The sequence below is a fragment of the Hydra vulgaris genome, chromosome 09, assembly GCF_038396675.1.
Source record: "Hydra vulgaris chromosome 09, alternate assembly HydraT2T_AEP".
NCBI classification, from domain to species: Eukaryota; Metazoa; Cnidaria; class Hydrozoa; order Anthoathecata; family Hydridae; genus Hydra; species Hydra vulgaris.
The window spans coordinates 38,729,982-38,753,440 of NC_088928.1; the positions used below are offsets into that span (position 1 = coordinate 38,729,982).

At 29.4% G+C, this 23,459-nt stretch overlaps 3 protein-coding genes across 4 annotated transcripts in view; 2 read left to right on the forward strand and 1 right to left on the reverse strand.

Annotated features, from left to right (window-relative positions):
• Positions 1 to 633: 633 nt before the first annotated feature.
• LOC136085455 (uncharacterized) lies at positions 634 to 3,457 on the forward strand. The gene is made up of 2 exons (XM_065806764.1): positions 634 to 859; positions 1,042 to 3,457. Exons 1-2 carry the CDS (start codon positions 634 to 636, stop codon positions 1,845 to 1,847), a joined length of 1,032 nt encoding a protein of 343 aa, XP_065662836.1. The 3' UTR covers positions 1,848 to 3,457.
• A 6,003-nt stretch (positions 3,458 to 9,460) lies between these two features.
• LOC136084769 (uncharacterized) overlaps positions 9,461 to 23,459 on the reverse strand; it is a 37,175-nt gene continuing 23,176 nt past the window's right edge. For both annotated transcript variants that reach the window (XM_065805636.1, XM_065805637.1), the window contains exons 7-9: positions 10,544 to 10,697; positions 10,076 to 10,124; positions 9,461 to 9,953 (exon numbers count right to left, since the gene is read on the reverse strand). In XM_065805636.1, coding sequence (XP_065661708.1) covers positions 10,618 to 10,697 — 80 coding nt within the window. In that variant the 3' untranslated portion in view covers positions 9,461 to 9,953; positions 10,076 to 10,124; positions 10,544 to 10,617. The remainder of the gene's footprint in view (positions 9,954 to 10,075; positions 10,125 to 10,543; positions 10,698 to 23,459) is intronic.
• On the forward strand, positions 14,300 to 16,679 carry LOC101237482 (uncharacterized). Its single transcript, XM_065805638.1, has 3 exons — positions 14,300 to 14,457; positions 14,541 to 14,651; positions 16,404 to 16,679. Exons 1-3 carry the CDS (start codon positions 14,388 to 14,390, stop codon positions 16,526 to 16,528), a joined length of 306 nt encoding a protein of 101 aa, XP_065661710.1. The 5' UTR covers positions 14,300 to 14,387; the 3' UTR covers positions 16,529 to 16,679.

The following is a 23,459-nucleotide window of genomic DNA, read 5'->3' on the forward strand; positions in this document are numbered from 1 at the left end:
GTTTATAATCTTACTAGGCACAAAAAATTTAACTGGAAAAACGACTAAAACATACGGAACTTTAATTTCAAAGATGTAATTTATTAAGATCAAATTTTCAATAAGCTATTTTAAAAAACTTTCAATAAGAATTAAAAAAAAAAACAATTTTGTTATATTTAAGGAAGTCTTAATTATATGATAACTTAGTTATTTGAACTTAACAACTGAAAAAAACATCCTGTTTTGTTTTATAGAAAAACTGAATTAGTGTGATATGGATGTGCATTTGTTCTTAAAATTTTGACAACTTTTGTAAAAGTTTATAATAACTAGTTTATAAAAAGTTCAGTTAAAAAACAGCATTCGTAAATTTTATTTAAATTTTAACAAATTAACAATTTGATATATATATAAATTGTATATATATATATATATATATATATATATATATATATAAATATATCTATAAAGAAATTTAACAATATCTATCAGTGTAAAAAATTATACAACAGTGGGATTCTGAAAAGGTTTGAATTATTTCTATATTAAATTTTTTTTTTACTAAAAATTAAGTAGGAGAATTCTTTTAATTAAGTAGGAGAATTCTCTTTTTTTTAGGAAATACATTTATACAAAGTAGTTTATTATAAGATGTCTTCTATTAGGTTAATGACATCAGATGCATGCAAAGGCCAACAAGATGTTATTGGAACTTTAAGCAACGAAGAAAAAATAGCTATATCATTACGCTGTAACATTGAACTATCAAACTTAACAACATTATGGGAAAAACATGCTACAAATTATTTGAAATTGTATCCTATATGGCAGAAAGCATGCTGTGATCCATTCAAAAAACAAACAAAGAAAATTACAAGTAAGTAAAAGTGGAATTTAAGTATTTTAATATATATATTTTTTTAGCTTGTGTTTTCCAAAACATAAACAATGTTTTAAACAATTGTGCAGATAAGCTATATACAACTATACATACAATTATACTATATACAAAATACATAAAGCTATATGCAATTATATATACAATTCAATTACTTTTAGAAAATCTTAGAGTAGTTACGATAAATGAGTCACAAGACATGATGAGAAGTAGCTTAAATATTGCTCCTGGGAAGAAACTTTGCAAACCCTGTAAGCAAAAGATTGTTAAAAAAGCAGATCTTAAAGAAGAGAAGCAAAGTCAGGGTGAACAAGATGAAGATTTTCTAATATCATCATTCAAATCAAAAAGACAGGAGATCAATGAAGAACTTGAAAATTTTAATAAATCTCCTCTAAAATCTCATTCAAAGTCATCAAAACATATACTCTCAGAAGGAAAGCGAAAAGTTGCGCGCATCAACGAAATGGTAAGTAACCTTACTAGAAAAACTGAAAGTCAATTCAATGTTCCCTCAAAACTGTGTTATGAACCAAATGACATTAAAAAGAAGGCTGAAAACTTTGATGAAATTATGAGCTTGATAAAAGAAAAAATTCTATGTTCTGACAAAAGAACTATTGTTCAACTTCTAACACTGGCACCCCCAAGTTGGTCAATATTAGAAGTACAAAATAACTTTGCAGTTACAGAATACCAAGCAAAAAAGGCTAGACAACTTTTTAATAAAAAAGGATTGTTGGCTATCTCACCTTTGTATAAAGGGAAAGTCTTACAAAAAGAAATAGAAGATTCTGCTAAACTTTTTTATGCTTCAAGTGATTTATGTAGAACTATGCCTGGAAAAAAAGATTATGTCAGCATTCAAAAGAACGTCCATAAACAAAAAAAACTGCTTTTGTGTAATTTAAAGGAACTATATTTATTATACAAAGAAAACAATCCAGAAATACAAATAAGTTACTAAAAATTTGCTTCACTTAGACCAAAGTGGTGCATTTTGCCAGGTGCAAGTGGTACACATTCTGTTTGTGTTTGTTCTTATCACCAAAATGCCATATTGCTAGTAGATGCTTTAAATATTGGACTAAAGTATAAGGACTTACTTTCAAAAACCGTTTGCTTAGTAGAAAACAAAGAATGCATGCTTGCACAGTGTGATGATTGTCCTGGTAAAGAACCCCTCACCAAATATTTGTATGAGATTTTTGGAGAATACGAAGATGATTTTGAGATACTCAACAAGCAATGGCAAACTACTGACCGTGCAACACTATTAAGTTTAACAGCTGATGTTCCAACGTTTTTTGAACAATTAGCATCTTGTTTTGAAAAGCTACAAGCTCATTCTTTTATTGCTCACTCTCAATCACAGTACCTTAACCAACTGAAACAATATATGGATCAATCAAACATTATCATTATTGGCGACTTTGCTGAAAATTATGCTTTTGTTGTCCAAGATGAAATACAGAGCAATCATTGGAACACCCAACAATGATCTTTACATCCATTAGTCATATACTATAAAGATGATAAAGGTGAACTGAAACATATTTCTTACTGTTTTATATCAGATGACATTATACAGGATGTAACTTATGTGTACAAAATATTCCAACTAATCATACCAATATTAAAAATAAAATTTTCCAATCTGTCCAAATTACATTTATTCACTGATGGTTGCGCAGGACAGTACAAAAATTGTAAAAGCTTTTACAATATATGTCAACTAGAGAGCGAATTTTGCCTTAAAATTGAATGGAACTTTTTTGCCACGTCCCACGGAAAGTCACCATGCGATGGGATTGGTGGTACTGTAAAAAGATTAACAGCACAAGAAAGTTCAAAACGACCGTACAGAAACTAAATTCTCACATCAGAAGCTATGTATGAATTTTGTATTGATAAAATCAAAGTTGTTAACTTCATTTACATAAAGGGATTGGACTTACAATTGCAACGTGAAGAGCAAAAAGAAAGGTACACTGGTGTAACAACTCTACCTGGTACTCGTAGCTTTCATCAACTTATACATCTTGGAGATAAAAAGGTTGGGGCAAAGAGGTGTAGTACAGACACTAATTATACAATAATCCACAATCTTAAAAAGAAACAAGACATATCTCAACTTGATACTGTCACTTTAGGTTGTTATGTCGCTGTAGTCTGTGATGATAAGTGGTGAATCGGCATTGTAACTAAAACCAACCTAGAAAAAGTTGATGCTAAAGTTAAGTTTCTTCATCCAAATGGTCCATCAATCTGTTTTAACTGGCCTGAAAGGGACGACTACTGTTTTATTCCAAACACCAACATATTGAAAAAACTATCTGTTCCACAAGCTTGCTCTATTTCTGGTAGAAACTATGTGTTTGAAAATGCTGAAATAGAGGAAGTACAAGTAAAATGGGAGCAATATTGTAAACTATTACAAACACAGTCAAAATAACTTTCATCTTTGATACCTTTACAAATCTTGTATATTTAAGTAACTTTTTAAATTACGATTAACTTTATTTTATTTACAAATATTTTTTGGGAATTTCTTGAAAAAGTAATACATCTTTGAAATTAAAGTTCCGTATGTTTTAGTTGTTTTTCCAATTAAATTTTTTGTGCCTAGTAAGATTATAAACAGCTGAAAATATTAACAGCAAAAAAAAAAATTTTTTGATGGGGGTGTTTTGAGATATTGGGCCCCAAAGTTTTTTATAGAAACTAGTTGTTTTATTAATTTTTATGCATGTTCTATTTATATTTGGGCATTTTAAGTGCATTTATTGAATTCAGCATCAAAAAAACATTATATATGTTCATTTTCATGTTTTTGCCATTTTTATTTCTTATTATTTTAAGGAAAATGTTTTTTCAGAGTGTTATGAAAACCGGGTCATTTTGGGAAACCAGGTCAGTATTAAAATTGCAATATCTTGTCAACCGCTAAACTTTTTTAGCTGAAATTTTGCATGCAATATTTTTTTATAATTAGGAATAATGTGTCAAAATATAACACAAAAGGAAGACACATGGTTCAATGGACTGGGTGGTTTGATGTGGAATTGCCCATTCATAACTGCAATAAAGATACAATAGTATTTAGTTTAGCTTTCCGGCGGACGCAAGACTTGTTTTAAACGTCTATAAAACAAATTTACACTTTATATTCTAGTTTATAGTTCAAACTATCTAGTTTATTCTTATTCTAGTTTAAACGTATTTATTCGTCTTAAACATTATTGCGCCCCTTTTATTGTTGTTTTATGACTACCTTTCTTTTTTGTTATTTTCATTTTTTATTTGATTTTTTTTTATGTCAAATATGCTAAAATGTTCCTCTCAGTTTTTTTGAGCATTCATTAAGTCATATAAAAGAAACTTGATATACTCAATGCAACAAACTTTTCCGAAACATAATATAACGTTTTTATTTGCAATATATAACAGTTTTTCATCAAAAGATACGACATGCTTGGTATATTCACATAGTTAAAAAAAACGTTATAAAGAAATTAGAGTTTTGATATATTTTAATATTTAAAATATTTACAAAATTAATACAACAACTAGCTGTCATGACCCGTACGATACGGGTCACGGTAAATTTGTTCCACACCCGATTACATCTAAACTTGTCTTTAATTTGGTCTTTATACATCAATCAATAAAATTGAATAAAGAGAAGAAAATCAATCAATTTAAAACTCTTGGCTTTTGGTTAACAATAAATTTACTTTAAAACTATACTTCTTAAATTTTAACTTAGATGACAGTTACGTAATATTTCTTCCGGTGTTTTAGGAATATTAAGGTTTTAACAAAAAGATTTATAAACGAATTTTTTTTAACTCCTCATTAAAATTTATTTAAAATACAAAAGAGGACAAAGAAAACGGGTCACGGTTCCTAGTTATGTCAAATAAGTTAGCTCTATTGGTTTGATTTTATTTTATAGAAACGCTTCTGTAAAGAATATATCTATACGAAGTAATAATTTCAAAGAGAATAAAATATAAAATATGAGGAGAAACAAAAAAGATTTTTCTTGAAGTAAAAAAAATACTGATACACTTTTTAAAAAATTAAATTAAAAAGTTATTATTCTTTACAAAGCGCTGTCATAACTAGCAACCAGACAATCTCTAATGGACTTATTATAAAAGGACAAAAATAGACTTCGACAAAGCACTAATTGCAACAATTTTAATTACAACTATCAAAAATGAATTGTCTATAAAAAATGTTTGTCTTTCTAGACAATCATTTTAAAAACGGACACTAAATGAACAATCTCGATTTTTTAATGAGGTATAGAAGATCTATTTAATATATAATTTGCACTTATAACGAGTAATTAAATTTTCACTGCAGCATCGTTTCAAAAACTGAAAACGAGCACAAAATTAAAAATACAATTTTTCTAACAGAAGTTCATTTTTTAATTTTTTGTCCAGCGTGTGCTGTTGATTAAAAAGTTAATGTCTATTTAAAAACCTCAAAATGGACTATTTTGTGCTCAATTAAAGTTCATTAATTACTCAGTTTAGTTGTTTTTCAATTCTTAGTAAACGTGCGTGAAAATTTATTTTTAAAATGCCCTCTCCAGTTTGGGATTACTTCAAAAAAGTTGAAGGTAAGTTTATCATTTAAAAAATTTTCCTTAGTCACTAAAATCTTTATCACCTTCAATAAAATTATTTTAAAAATATGTGATCAAGGAGTTTTTTTGTTTCTAAGGGATTTTTTGGGTAATTTAGATTTTATTGGCAAAAATCAATATTTCTGGTTTTATGAAATCAAGTAAATTTAGACAAAATCATAGACACCAAGTAGACAAAAAATTATGCTTTGTAGACTTATGAAGTGAAAATTATTTTTTAACTGAGCGATCTTAGGACACCATCAAAAATTTGATAGACACAACAAGGACAAAAAATTAAACAATTGTTGTGTCCATTACAACATACAGAATTGTCTATGTCTGTGTTGTAAGTCTATCCATAGACTAGTCTGGTTACTAGTCATAACCGGTACGATGATAACTACGTTACGCAACTGACTATATCTATACTTGATTTTCTATTTACTTTAATAAACCTTAGTTTACGGCAATACAAATCGACATAATCGACATTCTTGATCTTTGGTTAACGATTTACTTTAATATCGTTTACATAACTAAAGTATCTTTAACAGAAATTACATTAGCGTAACATTTCAGTGTTTTTGGAGGCTGCGATTAATTTAAGGCTGTAATAAAAAATTTCATTGATTAATATTTTTAAGGCCATTCATTAAGATTTCTTTATAAAGCAAAGGAAGACACAGAAACGGATGACGGATCCTAGTTATGTCATGTAAGTTAGTTTTATTTGTTTGGCATTTCTTATAGAAACTTTTCAACTCATAACATATTCAATTATAACATATTCAACTCATAACATATATAACTCATAACATAACAACTCATAACATATTCTTTGAATTAGGCTGTTTTTAATAAAGATAAAACAATCAAGTTGCGGTTTTCAAAAGCGTATATTTTTTGTTCGACTTTGAAAGCTTTCTGTTAGGCGAAGTTTCTTAAATTAAACGAAGTTGAAATCGGTTAAACTTCGAAAAAAAGTTAGTTAAACGGTTATGAAAACCGTAAAAAGTTGTAGCTTTAACTTTTAATCGACTTTGAAAACCTTTAAGAGTTGTTAAAACTTAATTAAAACGATGTAGAAAGCCGTAAAAAGTTGTAAATCAAAATTTTACGGTTATGAAAATTGTATAAATTTGTTTACATTATATTTAACGAATTTGAAAACCTTATAACTTGTGTATGTTATTTAACACGATTTAAACATTGTAAAACATCAAACAAATATACCAAAGACCCATCGCTCGCTGGTTTGGCAGTACTTCCTGAAGGAATACAGGGGAGATAAGGCCTATGATGTGTGTAATATCTGCTAGAACGACCAAAAATGAATTCCGGGTCAACATCAACCCTGAGTGGCCAGCTGCGATCCAATCATAAGGATGAGTACATCGAAATGTGTCAGAATCAAAAGATACGAGATGAGGCAGAAACCGCCAAGGAGGACAAAATTGAAGAGGCAGAAGATAAATTGAAAACAGTTGGTAACTTAATTAAATAATTGATGTTACTATGCAGTATAGCGAAGTTATACGATTTTTTATCGATGTAAACAACGGTATCCAAAGTTAATTCAATGTTAACAAATGTATACGCTTTTTTTGGTCACAGGAAAAGAAAAATGGTTTTAAAAGCCAGAAAGAGCCTGTGCTATCCAACACAAAGCATCACTCAACTTCGTGGTGACATGGAGCTTATGTTTTACCTAGCAACTGATAATCAGCCTTTCTCCATGTGTACTCTACCCCGTTCCAAAGACTACTTGCCCACTTTGACTCAAGGTTTAAGGTTAAAATTGGTGCCTGCATGGCTCGCTTTAAGTTACCTCTCCTCTATAGGAATATGCAGATGACCATGAAGAGTATGCTTGACAAGGAGCTTCCTCATTGCGACCGAGTTGCAAACAGCACTGACATCTGGACCGCACGCAACAACGATCCATTTATGGCGGTGACTCTTCATTACATCACCAAGGAGTTTGTTTTAGGAAAGGTAACAGTTGGAGTTGTTCCATTCCCAGAAAAACACACTGGTCAGAACATTGCTACTCAGTTGGACAACTTGGTTAAAAGTTTTGAGTCACTCAAAATGGTTAACAAGCGGGTTGTTGCGTGTGATCAAGCTTCAAATATAAAAGCTGCACTGAGGAAGCCAGAAACTATTGTGTGCTGTGTGTTCTCCGGGCTGACAAAAAGGAATGGACCACACCCATTCTACGGATGACCAATTTGAGCTGGTTGCAACCATTCTGCGACTCCTGATCACATGTTGAATCATTTCTGAGTCAATGTCGAGTGATAAGAAAATTACAATGGATAGAGCACTGACAGCCATTGTTCATCTTATGGATAGGTGTGCTCCTCTGAGGGTCAATGAAATTATAAAGAACAGTGTCACTGGAGTAGGTCCTTTCATGGTTGAGCTCATTGTAGAACTCGAGAAACGATTCCCAAGAGGAGAATGTGAAATCATGCCTTATGCTGTTGGTCTGACTGCTACACCCCTTCTTGAAAGGTCAACAACTTCACGCTTATGGTGTAAGGGATGAGATTTTTGACAAGTTGAAAGCCAGTCATCTATAACAGCAGACTGGATATCAAACCAGCAAGGTACAACCAATGTCTCAGATGAGATCACCCATGAGCTTCTTGAAGATTATAGTGAGACTGAATTCTGAAAGGCAGCAGCAAAGGTAATAACTATTAAATGTCATATAAAATAAATTTCTTTAAAACTAGTTGAATATACTTCTACTAATCTTAATGCAATCGAACAAACAAAGTCATGATAATTTTAATTTTAGGATACGATGTCATACGGGGCCTCAAGTGAGCGGGCCTTTAGTTAAGCTGGACAGGTGGCTCACAAAAAGAGATGCAGGTTGTCTCCAAAAACTACTGAGAAGTTGGTCCTTATCAACAAAAACTTCAATTTGTTAAACTCCTATGTACCTATTTGGGAATACAGCTCCATGGAAGTGCAAATGGCAGCTAGACCTGCTCCAGACAGAGATCAAAATGATTATGATGATGACTCAGACTAGCATGATAATGATGATACCGCCATATTAAAAATGAATCTCCAGTATTGTTATAGTTATGTTTTGATTTTATTATTTATAATATTATAGATATTCTTCTTATTTTTGTTATTTTTATTATCAATAATATATTACTGTAATTATTGTTTTTTTTGTTATTTTTATTATCAATAATATATTACTGTAATTATTGTTATTTTTGTTATTTTTATTATCAATAATATATTACTGTAATTATAATGTAAATTTTGAGGAAAATAAATATCTTGTTGTTGAACTGGAAAGGCAAGACAGACATCATTTGGGGAGCCCAAATGATGTCTGTCTTGGGAGCAAGGCCAGGAACTAGCACAAAAAAATGAAAATGAATGATTAGATAATTGATTATATGCAAATAATTTTTTCGCATGTTTAAGGAATTAGATTTTTGAAATCTAGAATGATTATTAAATGAATGCAAGTGTTTTAGCATATCTTTAATATATTCTTTATTTCTGTAATGTTACTGTAGTGTATACTTCAAATTTTTATTGTTAAGAAATTAGAACTTATAAGGACAGAGATTGCTAGCATATACCAACCCAGCTATCACTTCACTTTACTTTATATCGATGTGTTTGAACCCGAACATAGGTAGCTTCTGATCAATTGTGATTTTTTCCAAATCTAAGAGATAGAGCAGGAGTCTAGGAGAATAGAAAGGAAGAGCATAATAGTACTTTTACAGTCACATGCAAGTTTGAAAACCTCTAGAGATTTTAAACAAATTTAAAACACGCCATTTTCGAATTTTCACAACTTTTTACGATTTTGAAAACCGCGAAAATATTCTTTATTTGAACTAATACAATTTTGAAAATCGTCAAATTAAATTTCATACAACTTTTTACGATTTTGAAAACCGCGAAAATATATTTTATTCGAAAAAATACAATTTTGAAAACCGTTTGATTAAATTCTATACAACTTTTAAAGATTTCGAAACATGTTCACACACGACTTTTGGCGACGTCAAAGCTTCAACTTCAAAACACATCGACCTCGATTGTTTTATCTCTAGTTTTTAATAGCAAGATTTGCGAATTGATAAATTATTGTTAAATTATTAAGCTATTATTTGTACCGAATCTCGTTACAAAAACATTCTTGATGGGAATAGAAATATCTACAACCGTTATCACCAAAGTGATTAAAGTATCAATGTATTCCAATCTCATACAAAACAACGGAAAAAAAAAATCAAAGCAAAAATGGCAATACATCCATACTAAAATTATATCAAAAAGAAAAAATTTATGTGAGAAACGATCAACATTCAGAACATTTCTTAAATTAATCTATGTAGAAAAATTTTCGAAAATCAGCCATAGGAGAAGGAACTCGACCTAAAAATGGAAAAAAAATTATTTTATACACTTATTACAAATTAATTACAAATCAACGTGTCATGCAATCAATTAATTCATTTGAAAACTTAAAAATGCGAATAAGTGGATAAGAAACTTACTTTTCATTTTTTCGTAACCCTGACAGACCAACATGAATGTGAGCTAAGTCTATTAGCATAAAACAATTATTTAAACAACATAACATGTTATGGTAAACTCTAAACAACTCACACCTTCAAGGGACAAAGAAATTAGTTTTTTAAAGAATATTAGAGTTATTGGGAGTATAATTAATAAAAAAAAGCTCAACTGGAATTTCAAAATTAGTTCATATTGTTGAGGGTTATTGAGTTATCCTGAGTTTGTTGCACATATTTTAACTACTAACAGCACTCACTTATAAAAACATACATTGACATATAAAAAATATAACTTTATATAACACATATTAACATTAACATATAATAAATAACAAATTATAAGCAATTACCACATCATTAGACATATTAATACTTATCAAAAACCATTACAAATATCACATTTTAAAAATGAAATATTATTTGTGAAATATACATTCAATGACATACCTTGTAGTGCATGTTTATCAAAGTTATACAACAAATTATAAAATGTCTTGGTTCTGGAACGTGCTACATAGGATTTAGTTGTGTGAAAACCAAGGTCCTTTGAGATTAACATTAACTTTATCAAATGTTTGACCGTAACTTTTATTTCTTATCTCTGAGTATTGTTAATAAAAGTGTCTTTATTTAAATGATTTAAGTTGATAGCATTAAAATTAATGGGAAAATTAAAAAACAACACAAAAATTAATTGACAAAAATATAAAAAAAAAAATTACAAAATAAAACTGAAAAGTGGCTCAAAAGTTGTAAATTACTCTAAAATGTGAAAAAATTATTAACAACTTTTGAGCCACGCCTTCTTCTCCTCCCCCAGCATCCTCTCTTTCCCTGGTGCTGTATGGGGTACCATTCCTCCATCCGAAAGAAGGATGGTCCTCACTATACCTACACCAGCAATAGAAGGCTCACTGGGATAGAGGACCCGGTTACTGGAAGCGATGTGCTTTAAATTCTTCCCATGTTGAGTTTGAAAAAAAATTTATATATATATAAATACAACTTTTTACTGAGATGATACTTACAAAAAATCTACAATAAAAAAACAACTAAAGTATTTAATGTAATAAATCAAGTATAAGTGAGCACAACAACTTACAAAGTGCAATTAAATATGTACACATGACAAACCACGGTTTTGAAACTCAATAATCTGTACATGACTTACAACTTTGCCAAAGATTTCATGCTTAAAAATATCCCCTAAGAAAAACTTAAGTTTCATTTTAAATACCCGACAAACTAAATCAGGTCTGTCATTAGCAGTTTAGCCTGGGTTTAAATTTTCTACTATTTCTTTCCATTTTGGATTGCAGGTAAAGTAATGAATAGATCTTAGGTTTACCATATTTCTTTATGACTGTCATCGCATCTTCAAAGTTTTCTTTTAGTGCTCCTGGACTATCAACATATGAAGAAGGCAATATAACAACACACTTTAGTCGTACGTTAAGATCATTAGCACTATTAATTACATGTTCATGCAATGCATCATATTGTTCACTTCTAAGTTTGTTTTGGTTATTTCTAATTAAAGCAAGGCGCTGTCTCTCAACTTTGCATATACATCATCAACATATTGCTGAAAAAATTTCTTAACTTAGAATATAGGAATTAAAGTTTGTCTAACTTCAAGCCTATAATTATAATTCTGAGACAAAGTAACATGGCTTCTAACATGAGTTGCACGGTCAGGGTAGTGCTCCAGTTGATTGTGTCATCCAGCACCACCTCTCGGGAAAAATATTGGATATACCATAGGATCTAAATTTGCAAACATAGACAAAATTATTCTTAAAGGCTGACCTCGAAGGTATATAACAATTTCCCTGGATGCAAGTGGAGCACCATCATCTCCCACAAACACAATAGCAACCTCCTCATGGGAAGGAAGACTGTATTGATGTCTATTACGACCTTCAAGCAAAGACATTCTTACAACAGAAGTTGGTCTACCTTTTAAAGCTGCTCGGCGGATTTCTTCATCCTCTACTTCTGCCATGTTTTTAAATGCAAGAGCAAATGGGTTTTCTTGATTAATTAAAGTTTGCAAGAGTTGCATTAACTCATGTATACAACCATTATTACCAGGTTGCTCAATTCAGATTGACACTACTGTATTAGGATCATAGAAATATAACTGACAATATTTGGGAAGAACACCTACTGCAGGCCTTAAATTTCCAACACGATGCAAAACTTGCCCACAGACCCTAAAACAGAAAGAGCCATTATTTGAGGGAGGAGTTATTTTGGTAGTGAAGGAAGCAGAAGGTAAAGAAGAATTATAACTCCTTATGTCTTTAAAAAAATTTTGATTGACAGCATGATCAACATGGCTTCCTGTCATTAAATCAGTCAACAATGGTGGATATGGAAAAAGAGGAGCTAATACAACTTTTTCTGAATGGCAGCACAAAAAATGAGTTTCATTTAAAAACTTCTTCGTCAATACTAATAAATATGATTTAATTCTCCGAGGTAGTTACTCTCTATAGCAATATTATTTCTTGCTATGCGATGCATAATATACTTATTGAGTTCTCACCTGGTCTCTAACCTCGCTTAGCCTGATTTCTTTCATTTTGATTACAATTTATTTCAGCTTGCCTGGGATGATCTCTTTCATTTCGACAACATTTTATCTCAGCTCGCACAGACTGGTTTCTTTCATTTTGAAAAAGTCTAATAATTTGACTTCTTAAATTATCAGAAATAAGCATCAAAGGAGTGTGTAAAAACGATGCTTACTATAAAAAAAAATGAACTTTTAGCTTTCTTTATTAAACTTATCCAAAATAAAGTGTAACCAAATAAAACAGAACATAATATAATAATCTAATTATATTCTACCTCTATTAGTCATTTAAATTAGATTTTTTTAAATACTATAGCAATGTGTAAATATAACAAATTTTTATCAAGAATTTAAACTAAAGTTATAAATAAATTGATATAATCTTTTTATCTGAGTAATGTTATATATTTAAGATATATATTATTAATTATTGACAAAATATTATTAGCTCAGCAAATAGTGCTAGCATTGAACGGTGAAATGTAATCCTCCATCATAAAATCCCTTTCATTACTTTCAAATGCACTTAATGCAGGATTTGCAATAAATAAGTAAATACAAAACTAATAATAGAAAACCTCTAAACACAATCATATATTTGCTTCAAGTGAAGAAACTTGTGCGATCGCACAATCCAAAACTTCAATCACTTAGCTGACTTTCATCGTATTTAAGAATTCGACACAGCTTATTCTAAAAAATCTCCTAACTGAAAAAGCAATACTCACAACTACCGGAAGTCCTGAAAATATACCAACTTCAGATCAACTTGAGCCTATTACAATTAAAAAAAGAACCCTTTTTTGACATCAGATCAAAACGGCAGAAGACTGAAATTTTGCAATTTACAATGCCTGGCTGGATTGACAATATCTCAAAAATTGATTCAAACTCCGAAGAAGATCTGAAGTTTCATAGATCTATATTAGAAAACAACATTAAAAGCAAAGTTTGGTTTGGCAAAAGTAGCAAAGAGATTCCTAACACCTCCACCAACATCTACCAAAGTTGAAAGGTTGTTTTCAACTGCTGGAGACATTCTTTCAAATGAAAGAAACAGACTTTAGCCAGAAAACATGGAAAAAATTTTATTCTGCAGAGAAAATATTTCTATTAGTAACTATAATTATTGAAATGTCTTGACATATTATAATTTTTATCAAATTATGTTACATGGTGATTGCTTAGATATATGTAAAAATGCTTAGAAATATGTAAAAGGTTCAGGGATTTTTAACATTCTTTTTCAAATTTCTACTGAAATTTTGGTTTCGGTTTCGGCTTTACTGAACCAAAATTTCGGTACTTTCGGTTTCGGCTCAAATTTCGGTTTCGGTCGATCACTATTATCTATTTCGGTTTTTAATTTCTTTCCAACCGTTTTAGATATTTAACTGTACATAATTTGTTTAATAATTGCTGTAATTGGGTTTTAATTGTTATAAATATATAGTAAAACGTTTTTTTTTCAACAATATATTCAAATTAAAAATCTTTTATTTGATATTTTTCAGTATATCCAAGGACGTAAATGACAGCAGACATCCCTTAGATACGCCCCTGGTAAATATTACTTCACTGATATCAAAGTTGTATAACTTTTTACGTCACAATGCGACAGTAGTTTAGTATTTAAAAACGTGCAACTGGTTTTTTTTAAAGTAAAAGTAAAAATTAATTGGTAACATTAAAAGCAGTTTTAATTTAAAAATGATGAAAACAAATTTTTTCAAATGCTTGTTTCTCTGTTTCATTATAATTAAAATCAACAATAGCGAAGGTAAAAGTTTAACTATTAAAAAAAAGAGTTAAAAAGTTAAATTTTGTTAATAATTTTTAATTAAAAACTATATTATGTTTTAGGTTATGACGTTCGTGTTTGTACGGGATGTACCAAAAGTTTAAATAACAGAGTCCAATGTTTTGGACCAAGTGAAGAAGTTGATTGCGCCATATGCGGCTGTAGGGTAGCAAGTATGCTTTTTGCTTTTAATTATTTTTTCTTTAAAGTATTTTGCTCACACAATCATGGTCATCAAAATTATGAAAAATATATTCATATTTTAAAACAACTGGTCCCTTCCTAACCCTAATCCCCCCCCCCCCTCCTCCCTCTTTAATCCTCTGATAAAAAAAACAAAGAAAAAAAAAGAACGGTGGTTTTTTAAAATAAAATTTTTGGGCAGTTTTTAAGCAAACAACATTTTAATATTTGGATATTGTTTCTCAATCTAAAACCTTTTTCCGAAAATCTAACCCATTATAGTTTATAATTTTTATAAATTAAATGTTTGGTATTTAAACAAAATTCTAATGTTTTAGTTTTTATAAAATTTTATAAAAACTAAAACATCAGAATTTTGTTTAAATATCAAACATTTAATTTGTTTTAAGTATTTTATTTTTTAATTAGTAAATTTAATATTTAACATTTATTAACATTTAATTAGTTTTTAAGTATTTTATTAAAATACTTAAAACTTTTTTAAAAATATGTTTAAATAATTGCCAAATAGTTGCTATATGCTTTTTACAATGTGATATTTAAATAAGAAAATGGCTTTGTAATAGAAACTCGTCTAAACAAACAAAATGTTGAACAATGTTTTTTTCACTTTATTTGTATAAATAGTTTTAGGATCTATTGGTGTCATTTATTATTATTATTATTGTTATCATTATTATTTTTGTTATTATTGCTATAATAATAATAATTATTATTATTATCATTATTGGTCATAAGATGTGTAGTTGCTGCAAAGTCATTGGTACTTAAAAAAGAAAATTGCTATGGTAGAGAATTAGTTCTTAACTATTTTTTTGTTTTTTATCAATAAAAATTCTGGACCGAAGTTCTCATACAGTTAAGACATCAAAAAATGTGCAAATTACTTCTTGTATATTTTAGCTCTAAATTTCTTAGAGAAACCAAGTAAAATGGATGAAATAACTTGAAAGTAAAAGTCCCAAAATATTTGAATGTATTTTGTATTGGCAAACAGCTTAGCGGGAATGCAAATCAAAGACACCAGTTATACAAAGTTGATCATATTTATTACTTATTAATTAGTCTAACTGTTCAGTTACAAACCCTTAAAAGGGATTTTTATAAATCTTGATACAAAATTAAAGTTTTGGGTAAAAATAAAACCATTGTTATTCGGAATTACCCTAAGTGCCTGGGGTAATTCCAAACTCACCGTGGGTAATCACAAACGTTGTTGTGTAATAACAAATAAAATGCTAATTGTATCAGTTAAGTGCAAAAATCATACTATGCAACAACAACAAAAAGAGTGGTTTTATATTCATAGTAGGAATATAACAGGAATGTTACTCAAGCAAAAAGTTACTTAAAATTATCAGAAAAGTTAGGATCGTGAACATCAATTGCAGGTTCATTACACTACTGCACATCGGAAACTGAGCATGGGTAAGTTAGCTATTCCGAGAAAACCCCCGTTTTATTTAACGAGATGCAATATCTACAATGTAAGTTTATACAATTAACTTAGACTGTAGTTAATATCTACTATGTAACTTTGTAATTTTTATATTATGTAAATTCTACATAATATAAAACTTACATAGTTATCTCCTTTAAAACATAGTCGACCAATCATTTTTTAGGTTACTAAAAAAAATATAAACTTTTGATATGACTATTTTTTGGTCTTTTAAATTTCTATTTGTTTTTTAATTTTAATAAAATACTTTTTTTTTTAGCTATAAATTGTTCTGGAATGTGTTGTTTTAATGGAAGCTGTGATTTTAAAAAAGGGGTGATGAATTGGACATGTCCAAAAAATAAAGTTTGCTATAATGTCAACTGTGCCAAAAGTTGTCGATAAAGTTGCGGTCAACTTACGTCAACTACTTCTTATTCAACAATACGCACAAAAAAGTTACTTTATATGTTAATACTAATGTAACTATTTGATGTAGCATAATTATTTTTGTAATTTTATAACCTACGAGTAAATAAAATGGTCAAAAAAAAGACTCTAGTAGTTGTATTTTTAACTTTAGTCTTAAGATTTTTTAAAATTTTAATCGCCGTTTTATTTCGCATTAATATATTTAAAAATTACAAATAGTAATAATAGGAACAATACCTAATTCTTTTTATATTATGGAAAAAAAAAGTTTGATTGTTAATCAAACTTTTTTATTTTTAATCCTGACGTAATAATTTTACGTCAGGATTAAAAATATAAACCTCCAACAACATCAAACAACTAACAGCAGCAACAACAGCAACAGCAATAACAACAACAACATCTCTAAAACAAAAAACTTATTACATTATTAAATTACAATGAAATTATCACAGATCTTAGGTTTAAAAATGGAGTAAACTTATGGAATAAAATGCTGTTTAAGTCTTTTACAATATCGAAAATGTTGCAATATTAAAAGTGTTACCATTTATACACCTGTTACACAAATTGTACACTTAGTATAACTATTTTTGTACACCTTATACAATATTAAAATTGTTGCATTTTTTTGAAAAAAATATTGTGCAGTTTTAGTTGCTTTTTGTTTTTAAAGAATGTTAGAAAAAGTTCATCATGAAACTTGGTAATTGTCTGATTTCGCCACTGATGTCAAAAAAGGCCAGCGTTCAAGTATTTCTTTTGGACGTGTAGTCTCTGAAATTTTTGCTTTTTGAAAAGCGCGTTATCGGTTTTTTATAGTAACTGCTTATTGCTATAGTAACTGCTTATTGCTAATTACAAAAAGAACTCATTTACACTTAAGCAAATGTCGAGAAAAACACTAAAAAAAACTGTAAAAAAACTCTTTAAACATTTGTCCTAATATAATGACGAGAAAAATTTTAATGGCAACAAAAAATTTTAATTTTTGTCTACTAAAACTCGCTGAGAATAAGTTGATAAATATATTACAAGAAGAGGTTTGTAAATTGTAAAAACGGATGTTTTTAAGACAAAAAAAAAAAGGTTTTTTTGAATTTTGGCGTATTTAAAAGATGTAATTATTGCAAAAAACTTTGGGTGTCTAAGGAATTTTTTTGTCATAAGGTGCAAAAATCAATTTCAAAAAATCTAAATTTAAAATTTCGAATAACTGCAGGTTCGAATAACTGAAGAATGTTTTCATAAGTTTATTAAGGGGCAATTTCCCTTAAAAATTTTTAAAAAATTTTAATTTTTTTTAACAATTATAAAAAAAAGGTTTTATGCAGATTTCAAATCTGCAAAAATAATTAGAAGTTTCTTAATAAAATCATAGTTAATTTTTGTTAATTTGAACCTGAGAAAAAAACATGTCCGTAGCAATGTGCATCGCAAGGGTGTAAATGTCCTTTTTGTGTGCTTTTCCTGAATTACTAATTCCAAATCAGATTTGGATTTATATCCTATTTACTCTTTGATATTCTGTTCCTTATTATATTAAGACATATTGTAACTAATTTTAACAAGTATTTGCAACAGTTTTTTCAAACAAACAAAGCTAAGTTAAAAAACAGCATAAACAAAAGTATGACAAAACCGACTCATAAGGGTATTATCAAAACCACAAAAATAAACAATAGAGTTAAGCAAAATTAACAAAATACCATAAAAAACGGAGAGGTTTTGTTGGATTTAATATGCATAAGCATGATGATGCGAGTAATGTAAATGCGTGTGAGTTAAATGACAGAAGTATTTTAAATGCATCAGCAAAGAAAGTAAAAGTTATTACAAAACTGATAATTGTAGTAATTTTTGTAATTACCCCTGTAGTAATTTTTTGTTAATGGTTCAATAATTTTAATTTTTTGAAGAGGAGAATGTTTTTCACCTTCGAAAAAAAAATTATTGAACCATTAACAAAAATTTACTACGAAGGAAAATGCAGTTTTTTTTTGTTTCCCAAAAGTTTACATGATTGGACGTCCACCCTGTTAATATTCACCGATTCATATACAAGTGTTTGACACTATCTTGTGCTTTTACATATAAATTTTAAACATCAGAAAATTGTGATAAAGAGTTTGATATTAAGAATAGAACATTATATGCAATTAGAGTTTAGGCTATGGCTATACTGGTAGGTAGCGACAATCGCGTTTTACGGTTCCAAATTTTTGCTAAAATTCTGAGCCACGCTTTTCCAAGTCCGTTTAGAGTTAGCGTTGTTAAAACATATTTTGCCAGAAAACTTTTTAAAAATTGATATCAACATAGATTATTTTTAAAAAATAGAATAGTTAAACTTTGTTACTGTTTGGTTTATGATTATATTGACTAGCTTTATTACCGAGTTTATAAACTCGGTAATAAATATCATCAATATCTCATATATATCAATATATTGATGTTAAAAACTTTGTTGTGCTTCTGGCATGAAAGTAATGTCGAAGGTATGCTGGAAACTTTTTCTATTTTATTTTTTCATCTAAGTTAATAATTTAAACATTACACCTGCCAAATTTCTTTGATTATTTTTTAGTAGCAGGCACCCTATTTTTTGTAGCACTTTTGGTACTTAATTTTTTTTTTCGATGTCGATTTCAAAGGTAGAGAGGTTACTTAATTATGTTATTTTACATTTGATTTCCATAAACTATTGAAAAATGAATAGTCAAAAACTATGAAGATTTTACGTATTATTTCATTTAAATCCATTACATAAACATTTTTATTATTTCAATATAATGTTATGACACAATTTTGAATGTTTCCTTACTTTAATTTAACTTTTATTAAAAAAGTTTTATTAAAAATTTGAACTAAAAACATTTAAACTAAAATTTTTAATAAACTTTTATTAAAAATTTGAACTAAAAACATTTTAACAAACTTTTATTAAAAATTTGAATTAAAAACGTTTTAATAAACTTTTATTAAATATTTGAATTAAAAACATTTTATTAAACTTTTATTAAAGTTTAATAAAAGTTAAAATGTTTTACTTTATAAAAGTTGTATGTATTATAAACAATGGCTTCGGTGATGGCTAGCTTTTGAATAGGTTATTTGTTAGAGCTCGTACATTTTTAATGTCATTTAATAACCGAAAGCATTGTTTATAATACATAAAACTTAAACAAATAAAAAATATTTGTTCTACTGATTTAGCTGCTCAAAGTATTTAAATGGCTGAGTCAGCCATTTTAAATAGCTGAGTCAGCCAACAACGTCACTTAGTTATTTTATCTCTTCAATATCGTAATAGTGATATACTTTTTATAAGAGATCAATATATATATATATATAGTATATGAAAATGCTTACACTGCTTTGTAAAAGTAAAGTTTATTTAATTATTTAGATGAAGTTGATCGAGAAAGAATAATATAAGTCAGTTATATTCCTGTTATATGATTTATTATTTTATTACAGAGTAATAAGAATATAACTATCAATAAATTATAAGATTGGACAACAACCTTTACATCAACATAGTATAATAAATAACTATAATTAAATATTAAGAGTGTTTACTCTTAATAATGAGCTATAGTTATTTTTTATACTATGTTGATGTTGAGGTTGTCCAATCACATAATTTTTATACTATGTTGATGTTGAGGTTGTCCAATCACATAATTTATTGATAGTTGTATTCTTATATACTTAATTCTTATTTTTTATTGAGTTTTTTTTTTTTTTTTTTTTTCTGTAGCCAATTTAGAACAAACAATCAGTAAGTTAAGTTCGAATTGTTTAGTTGTTTAGTCATTTAAAAATATTTATGTGCTATAGAGGAGGATGGGGTAAGATGACGAATGGGGCAAGATGACAACCTACCATTATCTTTAAAATTCAACTTAATTTGAAAGCTGATTGTAGCTGAGAGCGATCTAGATTATATCTACTAGATTTATTTATGTTTTCTTTATAAATATTATTTTTTGGATGAAAGATAAGTATTAAATAAGGTTATTCCGATATTAGGAAAAAAAAAATTCACTTGCATTTGATTTTTTTCATCATTACATCACCAGCTAAAGGTAAGCGAGAATTTTTCGTTTAGCTTGTTCAATTTGGAAGCCAAACGAGTAGTATTAAGCTATGATAACTTATTTAAGTATAGTTCTGAATCACCTTTGAAGATTTTGTAGTCTTGGGGCAAGATGAACGGGGTAAGATGACTCGTTCGTCGTTTTGCCGAAGTACATGTTTTACTATAAACTGTATGAACATTGCCTCTAGTTTTGTTTAACTTAAACCTTGTTGCCTAGTTGTGTTTAACTTATAACAATAAACACAATTATAATAACTTAGAATAATAATTAAAGTTACTTTAAAGTTAATTAAGTTTAATTATGTTGTGAATATTATTATTTATGCATATGTCAGTTTTAGGTATGCGTATATCTATTTGTAAAATAAGCATAGGCTATGCTTAAATATAACCATAAAGTATAGTTATTAACCCTAATCATATTAGCCTAATATGATTAGGGTTAATAACTATACTTTATGGTTGTATTTAATCTGTTTTATTCATACATATACATATATATATATATATATATATATATATATATATATATATATATATATACACTTACATATATATATACATATGTATGTACAGGGCCGTACCGAGCCAATTTTGCGCTTCGGGCAAGAAAAGAAAATTGCGCCCCCTCTTCCCCTCCCTTCCCCCTCCCCCTCTGTAAAAAATAAAAAAGAAGAAAATTAAACAAAAAAAATGATTTATTGATCACAAAATTTATCACATCAAGTTATAAGTAAAATTTGTCATTAAGGTTGCACAAACTTTAGTTCAATGCCACTTTTCTGGCTTATCTTGAGGCAAATTCACTAATGACATCATCAAAATCAATGTTGTTTGCCACTTCATTTTCAATTGAAATTATAGTCAAACTAGACAAACGTTCTTGGCCAATTGTTGACCTCATATAGTGTTTTATGAGCTTAACTTTACTGAAACTTCTCTCACACGTAGCAACTGTGACTGGTATGGTGAGGAAGATGCGAATAGCAATTGTTGTGTTGGGATAAGCATCGGTCAAAGAATATTTAGGAATAAGCTTCAAAATGTCGATTGGGCTAGATTTTTCAAAGTTGTCCATCATTGCGGCAGCTTGATTGATTAAAGCTTGCCATTTCTGACTGGAAATCGGAAGAATCTAAATCTGCCTTGTCAATTTGAGATAAATTTGCAGCTTTTTTCTTGAGTTCATCCACTGAACTTTTAGAGAGTGAATGCCCACTGAGGGAGCCAAAATCAGAGGATACAGCACACATCAGCCTCAAAGCGCCACTCTATTTGTGTAATAATGCTGTCAAACACAAAGTTGCACTGAGATCCGAATTCTGTTTCTGCTGTGAGAAGGTGAGAGTCATCTTCAGCTTCATAAAGTGCTATTCGCTTCACTTTGCGCTTCCTCTTAATTGGAAAGCCACCATCAATTCCGCTCTGGTTAGCTTTTTCTGTGGCGTCTTTAATAATATTGTCCACCCCAACACCTCAAAAATTCTGAATGAAAGCCTTCAACCATTTCATTTTTTTTACGGCAATGTCAATTTAAATGGTTTTTGACTGAAGCAGTTTGTTTTCCCGGTCAATTAGAGAAAGAATTTGACACCAGAAATCCAACAAACACAAAAAACTGAAATCAATATGAATGAGAAGTTCTTTTGCACTGCTAACTGTGACAGCATTTGTCATGGGATTGTGGATAATGGATTCCAAAACTTGAAGAACATCTTTGATTTGTCTGTGCAATAAAGTGTAATTGCTTCTTTTTTGGTAGACCATCTTGTGTCACTATTTCCCTTTAATGAGATGGTCAACATTTTCATCAGTTTTTCCCATCTTGACGTGAAGCTTGAAAAAAAATTAAAGATGGCTTGAACCTTTCCAAAAAACGTAATCATGAGTGGGGAAACTCAGCAGCATGAACAACAACAAGATTTAAAGTGTGAGCTGCGCATGGAACAAATCTTGCTGACTCATTAAGAGAATGGATGTGAGCTTTGACGCCATTGTATTTTCCAGACATATTGGCTCCATTGTCATAGCCTTGGCCCCGGCAATCGGAAATGCTTAGACCATCCTTCTCCAATTTTTCACTTATCTCTGTTGCAAGACCTTTTCCGGTTTTTTGGTGAGATTCAATGAAGTCCACAAAGCTTTCCTTAATTGTGCAGGTTTTATCACTGATGCGGACATACCTGATGATCTGAGTCATCTGCTCTTTGTGGGAGGTATCTGGAGTGCAGTCAAACAGAACAGAGTAGTATTTAGCTTCTTTGATGTTTGACAAAATTTCTTTCCTGACTTTCTGCCCAAGTAACTCAATCAGCTCATTTTGAATTCAAGGAGAAAAGTAGGATGTTGTGGTTTTTTTTGCTTTAACGGACGCAACGTGTTCAGCCACTAAAGAATAATAATGGCTAATCAACTCAATTAAACTCAGAAAAATGCCACTGTTTTGTTGACCGATGTCTTCTGTTGTTACCCGAAGGGCAAGATTGTTCTTGGCACAGAACAAAATTGCATCAACAAACACTTTTAAGATATCTCTCCGCTTTTTCATCTCTCCACTAATAACTCTCTACAGATCAGAATTCAGGGTCTTTCCTTCCTTGAGGTTTTTTTCAAGATTTTTCGATCAGAATAGCATCTTTGGTGTTCATTGTTGTTTTCATGCTCAGGAATTCTTGGGTTTAGTTTTTTCCAGTCACAAAACCCTTTAGTAATTTCTGAGAAATTGTTGGTTTTTGTTGTTAAAAATAACAAACAGCAAAAACAAAATAAAGAATCTTTTTTATTGCTGTACTGCAGCCA

Coding starts and splice junctions, on each gene's coding strand:
- LOC101237482 (XM_065805638.1), top strand. CDS start 14,388: ATGATGAAAACAAATTTTTTCAAATGCTTGTTTCTCTGTTTCATTATA. Junction 14,458..14,540: donor TAAAATCAACAATAGCGAAG/GTAAAAGTTTAA, acceptor ATTATGTTTTAG/GTTATGACGTTCGTGTTTGT. Junction 14,652..16,403: donor ATGCGGCTGTAGGGTAGCAA/GTATGCTTTTTG, acceptor TTTTTTTTTTAG/CTATAAATTGTTCTGGAATG.
- LOC136085455 (XM_065806764.1), top strand. CDS start 634: ATGTCTTCTATTAGGTTAATGACATCAGATGCATGCAAAGGCCAACAA. Junction 860..1,041: donor ACAAACAAAGAAAATTACAA/GTAAGTAAAAGT, acceptor AATTACTTTTAG/AAAATCTTAGAGTAGTTACG.